Consider the following 19,418-nt stretch of genomic DNA (forward strand, 5'->3'; position numbering starts at 1 on the left):
TGGATTTGGTAGTTGTGTTCTTATTTAAATAAATTCACGTTAAAAACCAATTTTTTTCGTCTTTGAAGTGATTTTGCTGATTTTGGGGCTCTTTAGTTTAGTCTTCATGTAGGCTCGACGCCAATTGTTAACACTATAATTAAAATGACTATAAATAAAAGGACCTATATTTTCAATGTGGTATAAGTAGAAGACAGATAAAATAAGTTGCAGAAGTCAAGCATTTTAAAATGGCTGGACATCATACAGGACCTGCTGTACTCCTGACTGAAAGACATAAACCCCAGAGGCAAAACTATTTAACTTTATTCTTCTTTCGATTCTATTTGAAAGTTGTTCCCGATTCTACACGGAAAAAAAGAACAAACGAGATACCTTGTAACCCCAGCTTCAACTAAAAGTCCCAAGCCCTTTTCTACCTTATTGCTACCTTTGTTTTTTTTTTTGTATCATTGTTTGGTATAATGATAAACACTTATTCGGACGTTACAAAGAAACGAAGACGAAGAATTGTATTTATAAAAAAAAACCAATTTTTATTGCATTTTAAGTTTCTTACAATTTCCTCAATCGTTTTCAATGTCTTCATCGATTCGAAACATAACCTCAGTCTTCAAACAGAAAAAAACCTCTTTATTTGAATCGATCCAATAACTTTTATTTGGGTTGTATTTCGTATCATTTGAACTTCTTCTCCTATAATCAAAGAACCTATAGTAAACATTTTTTCTATGGGTTCAACATATAAACCATTAGACGGTCTTGGTCTCTAACCATCATAAGTCAGTAAACAAGAAAGTACATTCACATTTTACGAGTATATATCAACATGTGTAGCATGTATAACATACAAATTGATATGATACTATCTGCTTTGAAACTCAAGAAATTCCATGTCACAAGTCTTTAAGAAAATACAATACTATACAACTTAGGTATCCTAACTTTGCTTTGCAACCAAACTTTGCATAGTTATAAAACCTACAGCAAGTTATAATAACCCTTCATAATGATCTGAATAACCATAAGTACATCCTGGATAATGATTATCCATTAGATATTGTATGTGAAAGAAATTGTTAGGTACACCGCAACCCTCTTGGCTAGCTAGCTAGCTACAAAAGAGTATTGACTTTCGTTTTATACCCAGCTCCGGAATGTATTTTTCCAAACAGAAACAACTCAAACATTGTACCATGGCTATAGCAACCGCGCATAGCCCCAATAAACAAACCAATAAAAAAAAATTAAAAACCAAGAAAAATGTAAAACTGTGTTAGGAAAGTCTTTTTCCTGCTCAACCAACTCGACCAACACAACTCTAGAGCTCTAGTTTAAACCTTTTATTTATTAATTTTAATTCAATTTAAATAAACCAAAAAAGTGTTTGTGTGTATTTCCAAGAAGACCCTCTCTTTCCCACCAAAAAAGTTTCAGTGTGCAATCATGCAAAAGGCGTTATGAAACCTCCATCAGCTTTAATGACCGATTCACGTAAATGTCTATTTCGAAGCTGCGTGGCAAATCAGCCCTTGGACGTTCAACAACCACAACTAGCCATAGCACAACTTTAGCCAATAACAACAACAACAACAACCTTAGCAACAACAATAACAATAGTAACAATAAACTAACTAAATCCTCCTACATACCTCAGACGTCACTGCTGAAAATCGAACCGTTTGTTCCTAGTCTCAATGCGAGACTCCGTCGACCAATTCACAGATCCTACAGCACCCTTAGTTCTAGTTACTTTAAGAAACTCACCAATCAACAAAATCATCATCGTTTGAATGGACCAAATGTTGATGCTTTGAAAGCACGAGGTAAAGAAGTCACATCATTCCAAAGACAAAGATCAAAGTCTTCTGGTTCAACATCATCGTCAGTGGCGAATCCATTAGCGACATCTACTGTCGTTACCCAACAACCAAATGGAGTTTGTCGAATTGTACGAAGTCCCAAGGAGCAGGAGAAACTCCCGGACCGAATTAACTACGACCGTCGTGGATTGGGAGCCATTCCAATTTTCGAAAACGAACCGAATCTCAGGTTACTCTCTTTGCAGCATAATCTAATAAACGTTTTCCATATTCCACAGCAAGGTGGCGCCACTGATAAGCAGACTCATCAGTCTGATGATGAAGCAGCAAAGCAGTTGGAGAAAGATGCAACTACTAATAATATCTCAAAGGCCAAATTATTGAATAGCACTCGAAATTCCATCAACAAGAGGTCTCCATCGCCTATGGTCACTGTCGGACCTCCTAACTCCCTCCAGACCCGATTTAGTCCGTCCCTAGGGAATGAGGGGAGTAAATCTAGTCGACTTATCATCAAAAACTCTATAATCTTGAATACCTCTTCGAATACTATTAACACCATGAAGAAATCCAAGAGTTTCATCTCAAATTACTCGAAGCACCTTTCAAGCTTGAAGAAAAACCTTCATTCGAAATGCTCCATGGTTCGAGTGATGGATAGCAGCATTCGTCAATCACCGGGTTCTCTCGATGTGAGTCCTTGTGAAAGTCCCGTAGATGTTCTCAATGTCAAGAACAATCAACTGCTAACTTCATACGGAGAGATATTCCAGAACTTGGTGTTTCTTGACCTCTATGACAACCAAATCGAGAAGATCTCAAACCTAGATGGATTGACCAATCTTACAGTTTTACTTTTGGGCAAAAACCGTATCAGTGACATGACGGGTTTGGCATCTCTAAAAAACACCCTTCGAGTCCTTGATTTGCATGGCAACCGAATAATTTCTATTGGAAACAAAATAAATTGCCTGCAAGAATTGAAATCTTTGAACCTAGCTGGAAACCAAATCCGACAGATAAACCAAAATGACTTCATGGGCTTAATGAACCTCCGCGAATTGAACTTAAAACGGAACAAGATTAAACGAGTAAATGGTTTCAATCACTTGACAAGCCTTGAGCGCCTGTGGTTATGCCACAACGATTTGCACAAAGTCGAGGATATGTCGTCCATAGCCAAAGCTATAAACCTTCTCGAAGTGACCATCGAGAATAATCCAGTATCGCTAGCTGGCGATTGTGTGTCGTTTTTGGTGAGTTACCTACCTAAGCTGCAAATGCTCAGCCAAATGCCTATAACTGAGCAAGTACGTCGCGCCGCCATGGCTTGGCGTCGGAATAAGGAACTCTCAGACAGTAACTATTCAACCTTATCGTCGGATGTTTTCAGTAGCATTCGAAGGGAGGAGGTGATTTCAAATGCACGAACCAACTGGGAATTGCTTCGGTCACAGCAGACCCTTCATAAGAATTCGTCATCGGCGGCCGCTTCGGTGGTAGTGGTAAATTCTATCCCGGAAGTAGTGCCACCATCATCACAAGAGACTGTCTCTTCCAGTCCGATTGTGGCGGAAATTCAACAGGAAGCTGTCAAACTTCCACCTATTCAGGGTCAAAACCAAAATCAAAATCCTTTCGGATCGAATGCTCCATCGGAAAAAACACACTCGTCTGCTTCCAGTTTGGGGCCGAACGTTGACTCATCCTCGAGTTATTTTAGTTCAGACAATGAAGACCGTGACATGTCAACACGTCCTAAAGAAAAACGCCATCGTGACAAGGCTCGTGAGGATTCAAAAGGAATTCATCCAACAGAGAACAAAGAAACAAACGAGAATGGCAGCGAGCCTGCAGGACACGAAGAGGCGGTGGTGGAGGAAACAATAGATTCAGCGATGATGTTGGGAGTAGATTCCACACCCACCAATGTCGCTACCACAGTCATTCAAAATCCTTCTGTAACAATTGTGTCACAATCGACTGCAACCACTATTAACAACGGTAGCAGCGCAATGAATCTGGAGAAATCATCATCGTCGTCATTGCCAACTGGAACGGCAGTATCTGCAACAGTAGCAGGGGTAGCTCCATCTAAGTCACAACATCAACAACAACATAGAAATCCAACGATGAGCCTAGCGATTAATGGCAACAATAATCCTGGCATCACATCGAATCCAAATGTCACAACAAAACGTTACATGCATGGCAGCCTAATGAGATCCCAAACAACAAAGCCTGCCTCTTCTGTTGTTGCTGGTAGTGCCATCGCCACCGCCACCTCCGCTGTTGCTGGTGCTGCCGCCAATCGAGCATCAGCACAACTAAGCCACCACAATTCGACCGCAAATAATGGAGTTGCAACCTCTGGGTCGGGTAATGGCCTCGGGAACGGAGGCACTGGCGGTGGTTCTTCTTCGAATAACAACAGCACAGCAGCTGGTGGCGTGACTTCGTCGTCGTCCTGCAACAATGGAGCCTCCAATACTGCCGCCGCAAATAAAACATCGACAACTATTTCTGCCTCTAGTGCTACAGCCTCAACAACCGCCACTATTGGGACCACCACAACTAAGCAGGTAGTGGAACGGGAACGCGAACAGGGTGGAGATTATTTGATAGAGATTTGCGGCCGTTATCTCAACGTATACGGTACGGGAGCGTTACGCTTTATTGACAAGCAATGGAGCGCCCAGAAGGCTGGCGATGTGCATACGCTTAATTTTAGCTACATCAACTTCAATAGCATCACAGCGGTGCTGGGAAGGGTCAAAGCTCGGTTTCCGCATGCGGAGCACTTTGTTTTTCGCGAAACGAATATCTCGTGCTTGGGCCAATTGAATGCAATGGCCGAACTACAAGGCATCACCTCGCTGACCATTGATTCAGAGGGGAATCCTATTTGCGGCAAAGACTGGCGGCTCTATGCCGTCTATCGATTGTCGCACTGGGGCCTAAAGACTATCAATGGACAGGAAGTTAGCGAGGACGAGATGAACGCTGCTCAGCAGGTGTATGTTGGCCTATCGGATTTGGTGCTGTGGTCGATGCCAGATGGTATGTTGCAGCCTTTGTTGGGACGCCTCAGGCTCGAGGAGAATTGTTCGTCGAGCAAATTGACGCCTAAAGAATGGTTACTAAAAGCCGACAATGCTTTGAAAGTGGTGGTGGGTAAGGAGGCTCTGCAATGGAAGAAAACCGCGAGTGGGGACTTTGAAAATACCACGACTAGGGAGCGTGGCCGTATGCATTTTTCTCTGATGATTGAGAATACGTGTAATGCTGTGGAGAAACTTAATCTGTTGGAGGAGTTGTGGCCCAGTTTATTGTTGGATATTGTTAGAAACACTTTATTAGATTACTCACAGCTGGATGTTTATTTGAAGAATTTGATGTCGGAAATAATGAAGTGAGAATTATTATTGTATCGGGGTTTGTGTTGGTAATGGATAAAAAGATTGCGGAGAAGGCGAAATAAAATTTGGTAGAATAAAAAATTGTTTTGTTTTTTTTTTTTTCATTCGGAAACAAATTATTAATTTTTCTTGGATACATTTAGTTATGTTGACTGTTGAGGAATTACCCTTGAAGGATGAGAGGGTTTTTGCTTTTTATTGACTGACCAAGGAAAGCTCAACATCAAAGTGCTTTATACTATTCCGTTAAAAATAGCCGTATTTACTGAATTAAGGTAGGCAGAGACTCCTTAGTGAATTCTTAGCTTTATAATGTTAGGAGTAGGTTTATGTATAAGATCTTTGACTGGCAATTTCATGTGATTCTATGGTATTATCGCCACATGCATGCATGGTAGAGATTTATTTTCCGAAATCTACAGCCCTATTCTGCTGTTCCCGTGAATCTCAGATCCGATTCACACATTCGGTTCACTTTAACTCTACCTTGCCATCCTGCTATCCATCGGGTAAACTGCATTATCATCCCTCAATTTGACGTCCAGGTGAACGTCAAATTAAAAAAAAAAAGGCGACGAAGTAAATTGAAAGGAAAAAAAAATTTTTTTGTTTGTGTTTATTTGCATAGAAAAAATAAAAGCAGCCGATTAAATGTTAAGAAATAATAAAAATTTATGAAAAGTGGCATTTTGCTTAATTTCAACGATGGTGAATTTATTTTTACAAACAAAAGTGACAGATCCGCAACATTTTTTATGCGGATTGCAAATGTATGGATCAAGTTCATTCACGTGATTAGTGGAATACTGAACAACATTACCGATATTACCGACGTGAGTTTGGATTCCCCCCGATGAATAGCAGAATGGTAATTGGTGAATATTTAGCGATTTTTCCCCCCGATGGATAGCAGAATAGGGCTGCTATTTAGTTGGAAAGTGTTTTCTTTTTGAAGTGAAAACTTCTTTAGTATCGTAGTGATTTGAAACAGGATGAAACTAAAACGCGACACGACTTCAACTTGTTATAACTTTTTTGTTTTAATAGATAGATAAATGAAATTTGTACTGTAGGTAGGTAATTAAATAAATTATAACTGTACAAAATTTCAATTAATTTCATATTCAAAATTTGGAGATAACGGTAAAAAGATGTTCTTTTCCAACACACGTTATATCTTTTGATCTAGTGCACATACAAATTTGATTTAACTTTAATACGCATGCTGATAACATAACCTTTTATTTGATATATCACACATAACGGTACGTGCTCTACAAGTTACACAATCTTAAATTGAAAAAATTGAAAAATACCTCAAAACACCTGTGGAGATCTGTTGGCGATGACCAGCTACCAGTGTAGGAAGTACCGTAATCTCAGTCTGGAAATTCGACATAGTTGACTTTAAAAAATTCTAACTTCTCTTGTAGACATCTTTGAAATAAGATTTACATATCATTATACAAGGTGAAACAATAAGCTTTCACATGGTATAAAATTTTGTATAGGTTGTTAAACAAAAAAATTGATTTAATAGCATGAGAACATAAGACTAAATGTTTTTTTTTGCTTTTTTTGATGAAATTTCATCGAGTTTAAAAAATTCTAGCTCTTTTTGTAGATGTCTCATAGACCTGATCGATATACATATTTTGAGCTTGGACAATAAGCTTTCAGATGGTATAAAATTTTTTACAGGTTGTTAGGGAAGAAAATGGATTTAATAGCGTGAGAAGACAAAAATACGTGTTTTTTTTCGCTTTTTTGATGGAAATTGATCGAGTTCCAAAAATTCTAGCTCTTTTTGTAGATGTCTTATATACCTGATCGTTATATATATTTTGAGCTAAGACAACAAGCTTTCAGATGATATAAAATTTATATAGGTTGTCATATAAAAAACATGGATTTGAAGGTGATAGAATAAAAATAGTTATATTTTTTCTATTTTTTTTTTTGCAAGAAAAATGATTTTTTAAGGTTTCACTTCTACCACGTGTGAATTGCACACATGATTTTTTTTTTTTTGTGAATTTGGAATTCTAAATTTTTTAAATTATTTTTATTTTTTATATTTTTTTTTTTTTGTAATACAAAATAATTGTTTTTATATTAACTGAATAAAATATGATTCTGCTAGGAAAGCGCCTATGATACGCAAACAAATGTTACGAGCGACTATGATACGAATCAAATGTTACGAATACAAATGCTACGAGTTTTGTGGAGGCTTTTTTTTGGTTTTGTATTCAATCTGGCAACAATAAGATTAACGTTGTCAAATAATGACAGTTATGGAATGGAAGAGATGTTATCTGATTGGTCAAACATTAATATACATATAAGCCAAACACAAGATGGGATTGGTTGAAAGTTTTAGAGTGTGTTTTCAATACACTGTAAAATTTTTTTTGAATTTCACTTTATATTTACTGAGAAACCGATGTAAAAGTACCACAAAATTTCAATTGCCTATAGTATAAATTTCGAAAAACTCAAATTTCACTAAAATACTTTTGGATAATACCATTACCTTCAAAATTATGTTAAAGTCCAATCAGATTTTGAATAGTTGTTTTTTAAGTGACCCGTTTTAGAAATTTTGACTTACTTGAACGCTGTCATAATTTAAAAAAAAAACTGGTTCTCCGGAAAAGGAGTTTTAAATTTAGTATCGATCTATTTTTTTCTATGTAAAAAGTTAGTTTCTAAAACAAAACTAGTCAGTTTTCAATGTTGACCCTTAAATGCATGAATTTTCCAATTTTGAAAAAAAGTTAGTCAAATAACACTGGTCAACAAGGTTTTTGTTACAGACACCAAGATATACATTTCTATAGGTTTTTTGGGTGCTGAGCTCGAATCCGTAGTCAGAACAATTCTACCACATCACGTTTTTGAGATAATCCCGTTAGAAAATCGAAAATGCCGCTTTTTACCAGTTTTCGAGATTATTTCTTAGCTTTTGGTTATTTGTTTTAAATAAATTTGTAAAGGTTTCTAATAGAACTAAATCTTGTCTTTCTAAATCCGTTTAAATCTTTTAAAAATCTCTTATCTTCTTTGAGAAATCTGAAATTGAAATCAACGTGTTTGGTATATCTCATATTTATTTGCTTTTAATAGTAAATCTCGAAATGTTCTTTGCCAATCGCTTTCAAATTTTGACACAACGTTTCATTTACATTCCAGTAAGTTCTTATCTTGTTTTTAACAAGAAAAAAATTATATTTTTCTCACTAGTAATTATTTAGTATAAGTATTTGACACGGTCACGCTTTGATGTATCTCACTGCGATTCACCACTTTCGCAAATATAAGAACTTGCAAGATTCTAAATGGAACGTTGTGTCAAAATTTGAAAGCGATTGACAAAGAACTTTTCGAGATTCGCTATTAAAAGTAAATAAACATGAGATATACCAAACACGTTGATTTCAATTTCAGATTTCTCAAAGAAGATAAAAGATTTTTAAAAGATTTAAACGGATTTAGAAAGACAAGATTTAGTTCTATTAGAAACCGTTACAAATTTATTTAAAACAAATAACCAAAAGCTAAGAAATAATCTCGAAAACTGGTAAAAAGCGGCATTTTCGATTTTCTAACGGGATTATCTCAAAAACATGATGTGGTAGAATTTTTTTGACTTCGGATTTGAGCTCAGCACACCAAAATCCTATAGAAAAGTATACCTTGGTTTCTGTAACAAAAAAAAAGTTTAATTTTGTTGACCAGTGTAATTAAACTTGACCCCAATAATAAGGAAAAAATATTTTAAAAAACTATGTCGCAAAATTTCTCATACAAATACGGTTAACATCAGTGGTACCACTTTACTTCAATTGAAGTAGATCTACTTCTTTTTTTCAAACAAAATTTAAATGTACTTCCTACTTCGCACCATCACAAAAATATCGAAATCTACTTCATTTTAAAATCTCTGTTCCAATCTACTTCAAATTATCAAAATATAAGCTAAAACTACTTCTTTTTTCATAAAACCAAATATTTGACTAAAAATTGTTATAAAATAATGTATAGAAATATATTTATACATAATATATGGAGTTTGAAAGAATTCAAATTATTTGCTTTAGTTGTTTTTATTAAATAAATTTAAGAGAATTATTTTTATTAACATTGATTTTTATAAAAAAAAAAGGATATTTTGAAATCTACTTCGATTTTTCCCAATCTACTTCCATTTTTTCTTCAAATCTACTTCGACTTTTTTTCTGCAAGTGGTAACGCTGGTTAACATTGTTATTAGTTGTGATGTGCTCTATAGGTACGGTGACCAACCATCCCGGTTTACCCGGGACTGTCCCGTATTTCTATAGCTTGTCCCGTTTTTACTTTAGAAACCCGGCACGTATAAGTGTCCCGTATTTTGTATTTTGTCCCGTGATTGTCCAGTATTTCTACATTCTCTGATTTTTGTATTAAAAATTTTAAATGCTTTGTACGGAAAACAAGAAAACAGTGCTTGAAAAAAATGTTTTCTAATTTTTCGAGTAAAAGTACTAGTTTTTAAATTTTTTGGTCAATTATAATATAATAATTTTAATATAATAATGAACAACAATAAAAGAGGACAGAAACTAAATAAATAAGGACATTTATGTATATTAAAAGTTGAATAAAGTGTTACAAAATTTCAATATCATTTAAAATCCAATTTAAATTAAAAAAAAAAAACAGCTCTCACAATTTTGATTAAAAAATATTTTTTTTAGAAGTATTATTAGCAGTTGGTACCTACTTATTATAAAACTGTTTTCTTGAGATCTAACTTCCTCGTAAACGATTTAAATAATTTCAACGAAAATGCTCCCATCGTTTAAGAAGTTTTGATTTCAAAATTTGAAAAAATTATGAAAACTCTTCTAATTTTTTTTTTTTTTTTATTTTTGAAAAACCGATGTTTTCAAAATGATCAAATGATTTGTCCCGGGTTTTGCTCCTAGAAATCTGGCCACCGTACCTATAGGAGATCACAACTTCTCTCTTTCAATTCTATTCAATTGTCTTCAATTGTATAAGCCAATCGGTACCAACTGCCCATCAAAAAAACATTACCTCTAGTCCTCCGTGGTACAAAAATGAACTCAAGTCACTCAGAAATAGAAGAAATAAACTCTGGCGCAAATATCTTTGTTTTCTGAGTTATGTAACTCTCTATATAATGATTACCTTTTAAAAATTCAATCCTACATACTATCTGATCCAAAAAGCTTCTTCCATTTCATTAACGCTAAAAAGAAATCGGATAGCTTCCCTTCTACCCTTACTTATTTGAACACAAGCTCTGATGATCCTAAAATAATAACTAATCTATTTGCGCAATTCTTTAGCCAGTCTTTTTTTTACTAATAATTTCTCACAACCGGACTTAGATAATTTTTCATATTTAGCCACTTGCACTCAAACGTCATTAAAATCCATTGTTATTCCGTTGCTCTCGACCGTTGTTCTTGAAAAGATAAACAAGCTCAAAGTTAAATATACTGGAGGTCCTGATGGTTTACCTTCAATTATTTTAAAAAATTGCTCTGCAAACCTACTAGAACCCTTAACTGCTCTTTTTCAGCTCTCTATCTCAAAAGGGATCTTCCCTTCTCTTTGGAAATGCTCCTACATTATTCCGATCCATAAAAAGGTCCCAAAAATTTTAGGGCTGCTATGACTAAAATATTGCAAGAATTTCGGAATCATAACACTTAGGGGGCGGTTAAGAACGGCACTGTCCAATATATCAGCTGAGTCTTCACAAATCTTTTGCAATGCATTAAATGCCCCCTTACAGATGTTATAGTCCTGTGAGTCAAGCATCTCACATGAAGCTGGCAAAAGTTGGGGCCAATTTTGGAGACCTCCATTGCTGGCAATTGTTGTTATTAGAATACCAACTGTAGCTCGAATAAGTGGTGAAGGATCACCAACTGCCTGCAGACACTTTTGATGTATTCCAAAATTTCTGGTTGCAAAGTACTACCATGAAGGCGAATGTTGTTTTTAAGAATCAAACCACTTAATGAACGTGTTGATTCTTCTTCGGATTTAAGTTCAGTGAGTACATAGATGAGATAGTTATTGAAGTCCGGATATTGATTGAGTTCTTCTAGTTTCATTTGGACAGCCAATTGCGTAGCGGTGTCTGGAGACTAGGACTCCTTCAGAATCGTAATGATATGCTGCAAACCCTCGGTCTGTGGTTCCCACGTCATTTTGTATTTGTCTCCAAATTAATTTGTATAAAATAAATTGCACCCTCAAAGTTGATTGAATTTTTTAGTTTATTTCACTGAAATTGAATTGATTTCCAATGGAAATTTGGCAAAATTGAAGACTTGTTGGAGAGAACCTCGTTCGCTTTTGTCTTGTCTATATCACATACATATAAAAAAAGGTTTGGTATGTCGCTTTTCTTTATGACCCGCGTCTGCTTTTATTTTTACATTTCTTGGTTTGCTACCATACGGGCTTATTTTTCAATTTGGACGTAATTTCACTTTTGCTAGACTAGAAAACCCTAGGCTGGTCGATAAGGAATCAAATAATCTTTCATTTCAATCGAAAACCGATAGAATAACACAGAACAAGACATATTTTGTCTACGGCATTTAGACTATTAGGAAAACTCATCTCTATAATTGACTAGTTAATAATTAAAATGTTTGATTGAAAAATTCAAATTTCTTAAAATAATAATTAATAACTTTAATCTAATTTCTACAACATTACACAACTTTTCTTAACTAATCCTCCTTTGCCTTTCTGTCCACTGGTTTTTCCTCTTTATTCTGCGTTGCCTTATCTACATAAATATTCAATATCGCTTCGATTCCAGGATACAGAACAAAATTTGTGGTTCGAATCTTTTTGTCTGTCAAATACGATGTCACTGAGTCTGTATTGAATGCAATGTCCATTGCATCACTATGGGTGATCTTATCAATGTTGCTGCGTCGAATTTTTATCACAGCATTTTCGAAACCATTTACCTTCAAGAAAAAAGAATGTTTGTTCATACAAATAGTAATTTACTATTAAGACAGATTGTACCTTAATAGTCAAATCCAGTTGATATTCATTATCCACATCAGGCCATCGCTGTTCGAGGACATCCTTATTCCATTGAATGTCTTCTAAATTTTCATTCAATCGATTAGGTGCTGAAGTAAGTTTTGACCACAATTCAGATGCGAAATGCGGGGCCATAGGAGCTAGCATTATAATCTGTGTTGCTAAGGCCCGTTCGAAATGCTTCCCATGCTTTATTGAATCTTTTGAAGCTCGCTAGAAAAAAAAAAAACAACTGAAAGTCAAATAAAAAATATGAAAGAAGATATCCGCCCTCACTCTAATGGAGTTTGTGAGTCCTTGCATTTTTGATATAGCCACACTTAACTGATGCGTGTGTCTATAGTTAAAAGTGGCTCCAGCCACATAGTAGTTTCGAGCATCGAATAGTGTTTCTTCCTCCTTCACGAATTTCTCATCTAATGCATTCAAATCTGGACTAGTATCTTCTTGACGAAGCTTATAGAACGTATCAAGCGTTAACCATAGTCTTTTTTGCCAGTTTAGGATTCCAGGAAATGCTAAAGTGTAAGAGATGAAAAATCTGAATACAAATATCGATAGTTTATTGAACTCACTAGCATTTGACCAGTTTCTGTGAGAAGTTGGCGCCACATCCGCCAGAATTATCAGTCTTGTAGTATCACTTCCATACTCGTCAATCATATCTGATGGATCGACGCCATTAAATTTAGACTTGGACATTTTTTCCCAAGACATGACAACGGCTTCTTTGGTATCTTTTGTCAATGCTTTGTTCTTCTTAGGATCCACAATGTCAACCTATTAAAACAGACATTCAAAACTTTCTTTTTATTCAACTTTCAAATACTTACCTCATCTTCAGTCAGATATTTTCCACTTCCTTTCACTCTAAATGAGCGTCCCATGACCATTCCTTGCACTAAAAGTCGACTAAATGGTTCCGAACAAGGAACTAATCCCTGGGAGTGTAGGAAATGATTCATAAATCTGGCATAGTATAAATGTAGAACTGCATGTTCCTTCCCACCGATATACAAGTCTACAGGCATACATTTCCTGACCAAATTTTGGTCAAAGATCTCATTTGAATTTTGTGCATCCAAATAGCGAAGGTAATACCAGGAGCTGTCAACAAACGTGTCCATGGTATCAGATTCTCGTTGGGCATTTGGATTCCCACATTTGGGACAGTCTACTTTGAGTGATTCTTCTGTTTTCTCCGCAGGAAGCTGAACTGGCAGGTCCTTTTCAGGTACTGCAACTGGTCCACATTCGGAACAATGAATTATGGGAATTGGAGTACCCCAGTACCTCTGTCGAGATATAAGCCAGTCCTGCAACTTGGAACTGACTTCGTAGCCACCGATTTTAAGACTTTTAGCTTTTTCTAAAATCGATTCTCGACACGCTTTGAATGCCAAATCTTTGGGAACATCTAACTTAACATTAAATTCGGTGAAAAGATCTTTCTCCGATTCCATAAAACTCGGAGCAGCGAGGTAGACATCACATTTTGGTGCAAATTCAGCATCGTCGCTGTAGACAATTGGAATTATCTCTCCTGTGAAGGGATTCTTCACAGATTCGGGAGGATTTGGAGACTGTTTTAAGTAATGAGTGCTCTTGAGAATGAGAAAGGCATTTGGATCTACCAAATGCTCAGGGAATTGCGTCCAAACACGCAGTGGTCCCAATTGAAATGCATAACCATCACATTCACCGATCCAGTGACGCTGCAGATTGATGATATCTCGCCAATCTTGCAGAGTTGGATCATTAAGACCTTCGAGCAGTTCTTTGGCGAACTTTGTTGTCCGAACGAACCATTGTTTGAGGAGTTTCTTTTCTACTTTGGCTCCAGATCTCCATGAACAACCATTGGCATCGACTTGTTCATCAGCCAGGACTGTTTTGTCAACTGGATCCCAGTTTACCAGAGCCTAAAAGAGAGAATAGGTATTCAACTATATTGCTTGCCATCAATCGTTTATTTCTAATAGTGGTGCGTGACATAATAAGATTTTATTCTTTTCTGTTAGTATAAGATGTTAGGAAAAGCAACTTATTTAAAAAAGGACCATAACTTTCTCATTGGTTCCATTATAGAGATTTTTTAGGGAAAAATGAATTTATATTTTTGTTCATCAGAATAATGTTTTGGTGAATTTCCGGACAATTTATCATAAAAACCAATAACTGGAGTTTTCTTAGTGTAATTTAATTATGATATTAAAATTTTGAAAAACAATGGGTGGATAAAAAACCTTAAATTTGGGCGAAAACACCCTCATAATTGAATAATGAGTAAATATTACACAAGGGCCTCTTCTCTGTATCTCGTTCCGAAAGTAAAGAAAATTCTAAAACGAATATTTGGTACTAAAGCGGATTGAAATCTACTACTTTCGAAATGGGAATTCCTAAAGTGGAATTTTCGTACCCCGTAACTCGTTTTCGAATGGCAAAGCAAAAGAATTCGAATACGGAAATTTTGTTTCTACAACAAATGCGGAATGCACAAGAAATATCTCAAAACATTAATTTTTTAAAGTAAATCTTAGTGATAGTAACAAATAAAGCAATTAAAAATTTATTTATAGGTAATCTTGAAGCTAAAATTTACAAAAAAAATGTATGTTGATAGAACTCGCGTGTTTTTATACCGAATTGATACAGAGAAATTTGAGAGTCCATGACAAAATGCAAAAATGTTTGTCCGTTCAATTCGTTATTCATTTATTTCTACATCTTAGTGCAGCCAAATCTATTTGTCTTCGTTTTATGTTTAACTAATTCTATAATTCTTAACCAACTCGTTTTTTATCTTTTTTTGGTCACTTGATTTGACAAATCACATAAGAAATAATTCGGAATTCCAAAACCTAATCCGTGAGTTGAAATAGTATTAAGTACCTACTATTTTTCCATTTCGAAAGTTTTAGATAGTAGCAATTCAAAAGCGGAACGGAAAGCACTTTCGAATAGAATTGACTCTCGGAACGAAATACAGAGTAGGGCCCCAGACATGGTACGGTTAAAAAAAATTACCGAAGTGTGAATGTGATTCTAACTTCAGATACATTCAGGGGGTAAAAAAAACATGAATGGTGGTAAAAAAAACTGCCAAAAACCACTCATAGACGAGTAGATCTTTACTTTTGCTTCCAGTTTCGGTGGATAATTGACAAGATAAAGAGCTAAAAACAGTTATTATTTGTAATGTTAGGGCAGCAAATAGAATGGTCAACAGTTCCAATTTTCTAAAATGGCCGAATCTTGAAAAGACACCACAAACTAAACTATGAACAGAATTGTATGCGATTGAAGTTTTTAAAATTCTATACCACGTGGAAAATTGAAGTCTATTTCTTGGTATTTTTGAACATTTTATTTTGATGTTGCAGATGAGTCAAACTATCACTATCACACTTTGCATGAAGTGCAAAATTAGGAAGAACTTCAATATCTGCAATAGTAAACTGACTTTAACCTTGTTTAAAATGTTTAGAAATGGCTAGCCCTAACCGATAAAATTTGTGATCGTCGATTTCAATTCAAAAATTCTTACTAACCCCCTTTTTAAGAATTAAAGAATAAAAAGGACACTATAGAAATAATATGTATTATACATAAGTATAATACTTTTTTAAGAAGAACTTGGTATAAATTCATTTCATGGACCACTTTTTCGTCATTCTTTATGTACGGTTGCAAGATATATTTTGACGAAATTAGTAATTGAGATGCAAAATCCCATACTTTCGCGGACAAAAAGGACAATAAAAATAATTCAAAACTAGGACAAAACGAATGCTTACTTCTAATAAAAAAAAAGAAAACGGAAAAATCTTACTAAAAATTAAGTAAATCAAATCAAATTTTTTACCCTTGTTCCAGTAGCAACATTTTTTTTTTTCTTATTTTTTTCCAAAAAAAAATAAAACAATCTTGAGACAAAGTTTGTCATTTCCTGTATATGAGTATATGAGTATTATAGTAAACTTTTGAGCTAATATTACAAAAGTTGCAATGCATTTTCATTAAAAAAAAATTTAAATTAAAAACCAAATGCGCCAAATATTAAACGATTTAGTAAAATGCTAAAGGGCAATTCCATGGTAACTCACGTTACATTCACAAAAATTTCCAACACATAAATAATTTTTTTTTTTCTTCAATTTTAATGTAAATTGATACGAAATTACTATCCATGAATGGAGCATAACTATTACTCTCTCTTTATTTTTAACATTTGCTTGGGAAAAATAAAAGTTTGATGGTAACTCACGTTACAAAAATCGGACACGAATTTTAAGAGTCCGACAGTATGAAGTTTTTATGTGATAATTAAGAATTTGTTTTCAATGAAGATTCCATACATACAAAATTACAAGCTTTTAATATGAGTGACAAAACCAAACATTTTTTCAATATTTCGAGGAAAAATTTTAAAATATTTAGGTAACTCACGTTACATTATTTTGGTAACTCATGTTACCTGCGATTTGTGGTTCCAAAAGTAAAGAAAAGATGCATTTTCACTCAAGTTTTTTTTTAATCGAATAGTGTGTAACGAAGCTTGCTTAAATGTTAACATATTTTAGCACTCACGAGGGGATATTGTCATCGTCACTATTAGACTCATCATATTTTCAGTTTGCTTGTTTATCCGTCATTTTCATGTGAAATTCTTCTGTTGTTGGCAAGCTTATGCTATAAAAATGCTTTAAGATTATTAAACTCCCTAAATTTTATGTCTATCTATAAGGGAATACAACAAAGAATCTTTTCTTGCAACTTGCATAAAGAGTTGCCGTTTGTAAATAGTAATTTGCTAATAAAAAAAGTAAAAAAGACTGCATAATTTGTTCAAAATTCGTGTCCACTTTTTTATGGAATTACCCTAAAGCTGTTAGTTAGTTAGTTACTAAGTTAAGAAACAGTGTTTTTTTTTTTACTTAACAACTTATACATGGGTTTAACATTTTCCTTAATCGTTTAAAATTTTGCGCCAATGTGTTTTACTATAAGGGTTAAATTACTAATAAAACTCGAAAAGTAAATCTTCTTCTATGCAGGACTATTACAATTGTTTTCTTTCAGTGTTAATTTTGTAGCTCTAAACTTAAAGTTACATGAAAAAATCGGAAGACCCCCAGAAATAATTTTATTTTTAACTAAATATAAATATTGTTCAGCGAATTCATTAAACAGTAGCTCATAGGCTAATTTTTGAATTTTGATTATATTGGAACAGAATATAAAGAAAATGGAGCAAATAATAAACTAAATTAAATACGCCTCGCTTTTAATGAACTCTATTGGTTTTGTGTACAAGCATATGTTATAACATGTGAAAAGTTATAATTTGGGAATTCGCAGGGATTAATATTCGAACTACTTTTGTTAACGTTTTAAGTTAGACTCAACTTGTCGTGTCATTCCGATAGTCGCGAGCCCAACTTCCTCAGTGGATAATCGTCGGCACGTTAAAAGAGTCAGCACAATTCAATTATTGTCTTATTGCACTTTGATTGACCCAAAACAATATCCGAATGATGATACCGAATGGACAATCAAAGTGAACATTATAATTGAAGTGTGCTAAGTTCAAGTATGGAAGAGGGCACAACACATACAAGTAGTGAGATACTTTAAACCTTGAAAAGAGTTCAATCCCGGACGTACCCCACACAACCAAAAAAGAGTACATGTCCGGGAAAAGCCGGAATATGTCAGCCCTATCTTTATGTGTACGTACCTATTCTGTAAGGAAAAAACGAATACTGAACATTTGAAAAGTTGTGTACCTTACCTATTCTAATAAAAAGGAGTCTCATATTTATTGCTTACCTCATTCTGATAGGCCAGACCCTGTTCGTGCAGCATTAGAAAGAGTTTTTGTGTCCATTTGTAATAATCTGAATTGCAGGTGGATAGTTCGTGATTCCAATCAAAGGAACAACCCAGTTTCTTTAGTTGGTCTCTCATTTGTGAGATATTTTGATTTGTCCATGCAGCCGGTTCGATTCCTCTTTGAATAGCAGCATTCTCGGCAGGCAGACCGAATGCATCCCATCCTATTGGATGGAATACATTCTTACCATTCATGCGATGGAATCGAGCAACAGTGTCACTTATAGCATATACTCGAACATGTCCCATGTGAAGATTTCCCGAAGGATAAGGGAACATCGAGAGGACATAGAATTTGTTGGCGGGTGCATTTTTATTAAATTGGCCAATGTTGAGTTTGTCACGCCAATGGGATTCTATGTCCCGTTTTACTGAATTAGTTAAATGATTCACCTGACAACAATAAGAAAAAGAAAGTCAGGAGCAGAAGTTTTTAGTTGGAATTTGTTTACACTTACATCGAATCCTGTGCAACTTTGTGAGACTAGACGACATATAGTTGAAGCGGAAAAGTTTATTTTACATAATTGTTTATATTTTAAAAGAATTTGCATTTTATTTAATTGATATTTTATTGAATTTCTATGAATTTATTTCGATATATTGCAAAAAGGCACGTTTAAAAAACTAATATGAAATTTCACGATTAACAAAAACGTCAGATTTGACAGTTGAATTTAACAGCTGTTTGGATTTTTGTTTCGTACTGTACGTAAACATTTGGAAGTCTTGGAATTATTGGAATTCTAGCAGTTAGAGATGAGTCGAATTCTAGTACAATTGAAAAATATAGAGATGTGTCTTAGTAATCGATAATAATATTTGTGAACGCAAAAATCGATGAACCCATGAGCCATTTGTCAATTGTGTAAACATTTTTGCCTTTATTAATTTTTGACACAAGTGTGGCATGAAAAGTTGGCTACAATTTTAACGAACTGATAGATTACATTGCTTTCTTAAGTTTGGTACTCAAATCCAAGTTAAATTTTAGCTCCCATACAAATTATCGATACGATGCTCAAATATATTTTACGTCTACCTCGGCTAATTTTTTTCGATAATTTGTATGGGAGCGAAAATTTATTTAAGCCTGGTGCGCAGATTGAGCTAGATTTTAACTCCCATTTTATCGAAAAAATGTAGCCAAGCTAAAATTTATCTGAGAATCTTATCGATAATTTGA

General features: G+C 34.7%; 2 protein-coding genes across 2 annotated transcripts; one reads left to right on the forward strand and one right to left on the reverse strand.

Annotated features, from left to right (window-relative positions):
- Window positions 1–888: 888 nt before the first annotated feature.
- On the forward strand, window positions 889–5,293 carry LOC129912115 (DEP domain-containing protein DDB_G0279099). The gene has a single exon (XM_055990234.1). The coding sequence runs from the start codon at window positions 1,499–1,501 to the stop codon at window positions 5,237–5,239; it is 3,741 nt and encodes a 1,246-aa protein (XP_055846209.1). The 5' UTR covers window positions 889–1,498; the 3' UTR covers window positions 5,240–5,293.
- Window positions 5,294–11,943: 6,650 nt separating this feature from the next.
- LOC129912509 (leucine--tRNA ligase, mitochondrial) lies at window positions 11,944–18,883 on the reverse strand. Its single transcript, XM_055990793.1, has 7 exons — window positions 18,691–18,883; window positions 18,170–18,625; window positions 13,168–14,256; window positions 12,910–13,114; window positions 12,611–12,852; window positions 12,314–12,547; window positions 11,944–12,252 (listed from the first exon to the last, which is right to left on the reverse strand). Exons 1-7 carry the CDS (start codon window positions 18,784–18,786, stop codon window positions 12,007–12,009), a joined length of 2,568 nt encoding a protein of 855 aa, XP_055846768.1. The 5' UTR covers window positions 18,787–18,883; the 3' UTR covers window positions 11,944–12,006.
- Window positions 18,884–19,418: the final 535 nt, after the last annotated feature.

The sequence above is a fragment of the Episyrphus balteatus genome, chromosome 2 (genome assembly GCF_945859705.1).
Source record: "Episyrphus balteatus chromosome 2, idEpiBalt1.1, whole genome shotgun sequence".
NCBI lineage: Eukaryota > Metazoa > Arthropoda > Insecta > Diptera > Syrphidae > Episyrphus > Episyrphus balteatus.

Bases quoted from the DNA above. Each gene is read 5' to 3' on its own strand.
- LOC129912115 (XM_055990234.1), top strand. From the start codon at position 1,499: ATGTCTATTTCGAAGCTGCGTGGCAAATCAGCCCTTGGACGTTCAACA.
- LOC129912509 (XM_055990793.1), bottom strand. From the start codon at position 18,786: ATGCAAATTCTTTTAAAATATAAACAATTATGTAAAATAAACTTTTCC. The intron at 18,626-18,690 runs GTAAGTGTAAAC...TATTGTTGTCAG, and splicing joins AAAGTTGCACAGGATTCGAT to GTGAATCATTTAACTAATTC. The intron at 12,253-12,313 runs GTACAATCTGTC...TTTTTCTTGAAG, and splicing joins AACTGGATTTGACTATTAAG to GTAAATGGTTTCGAAAATGC.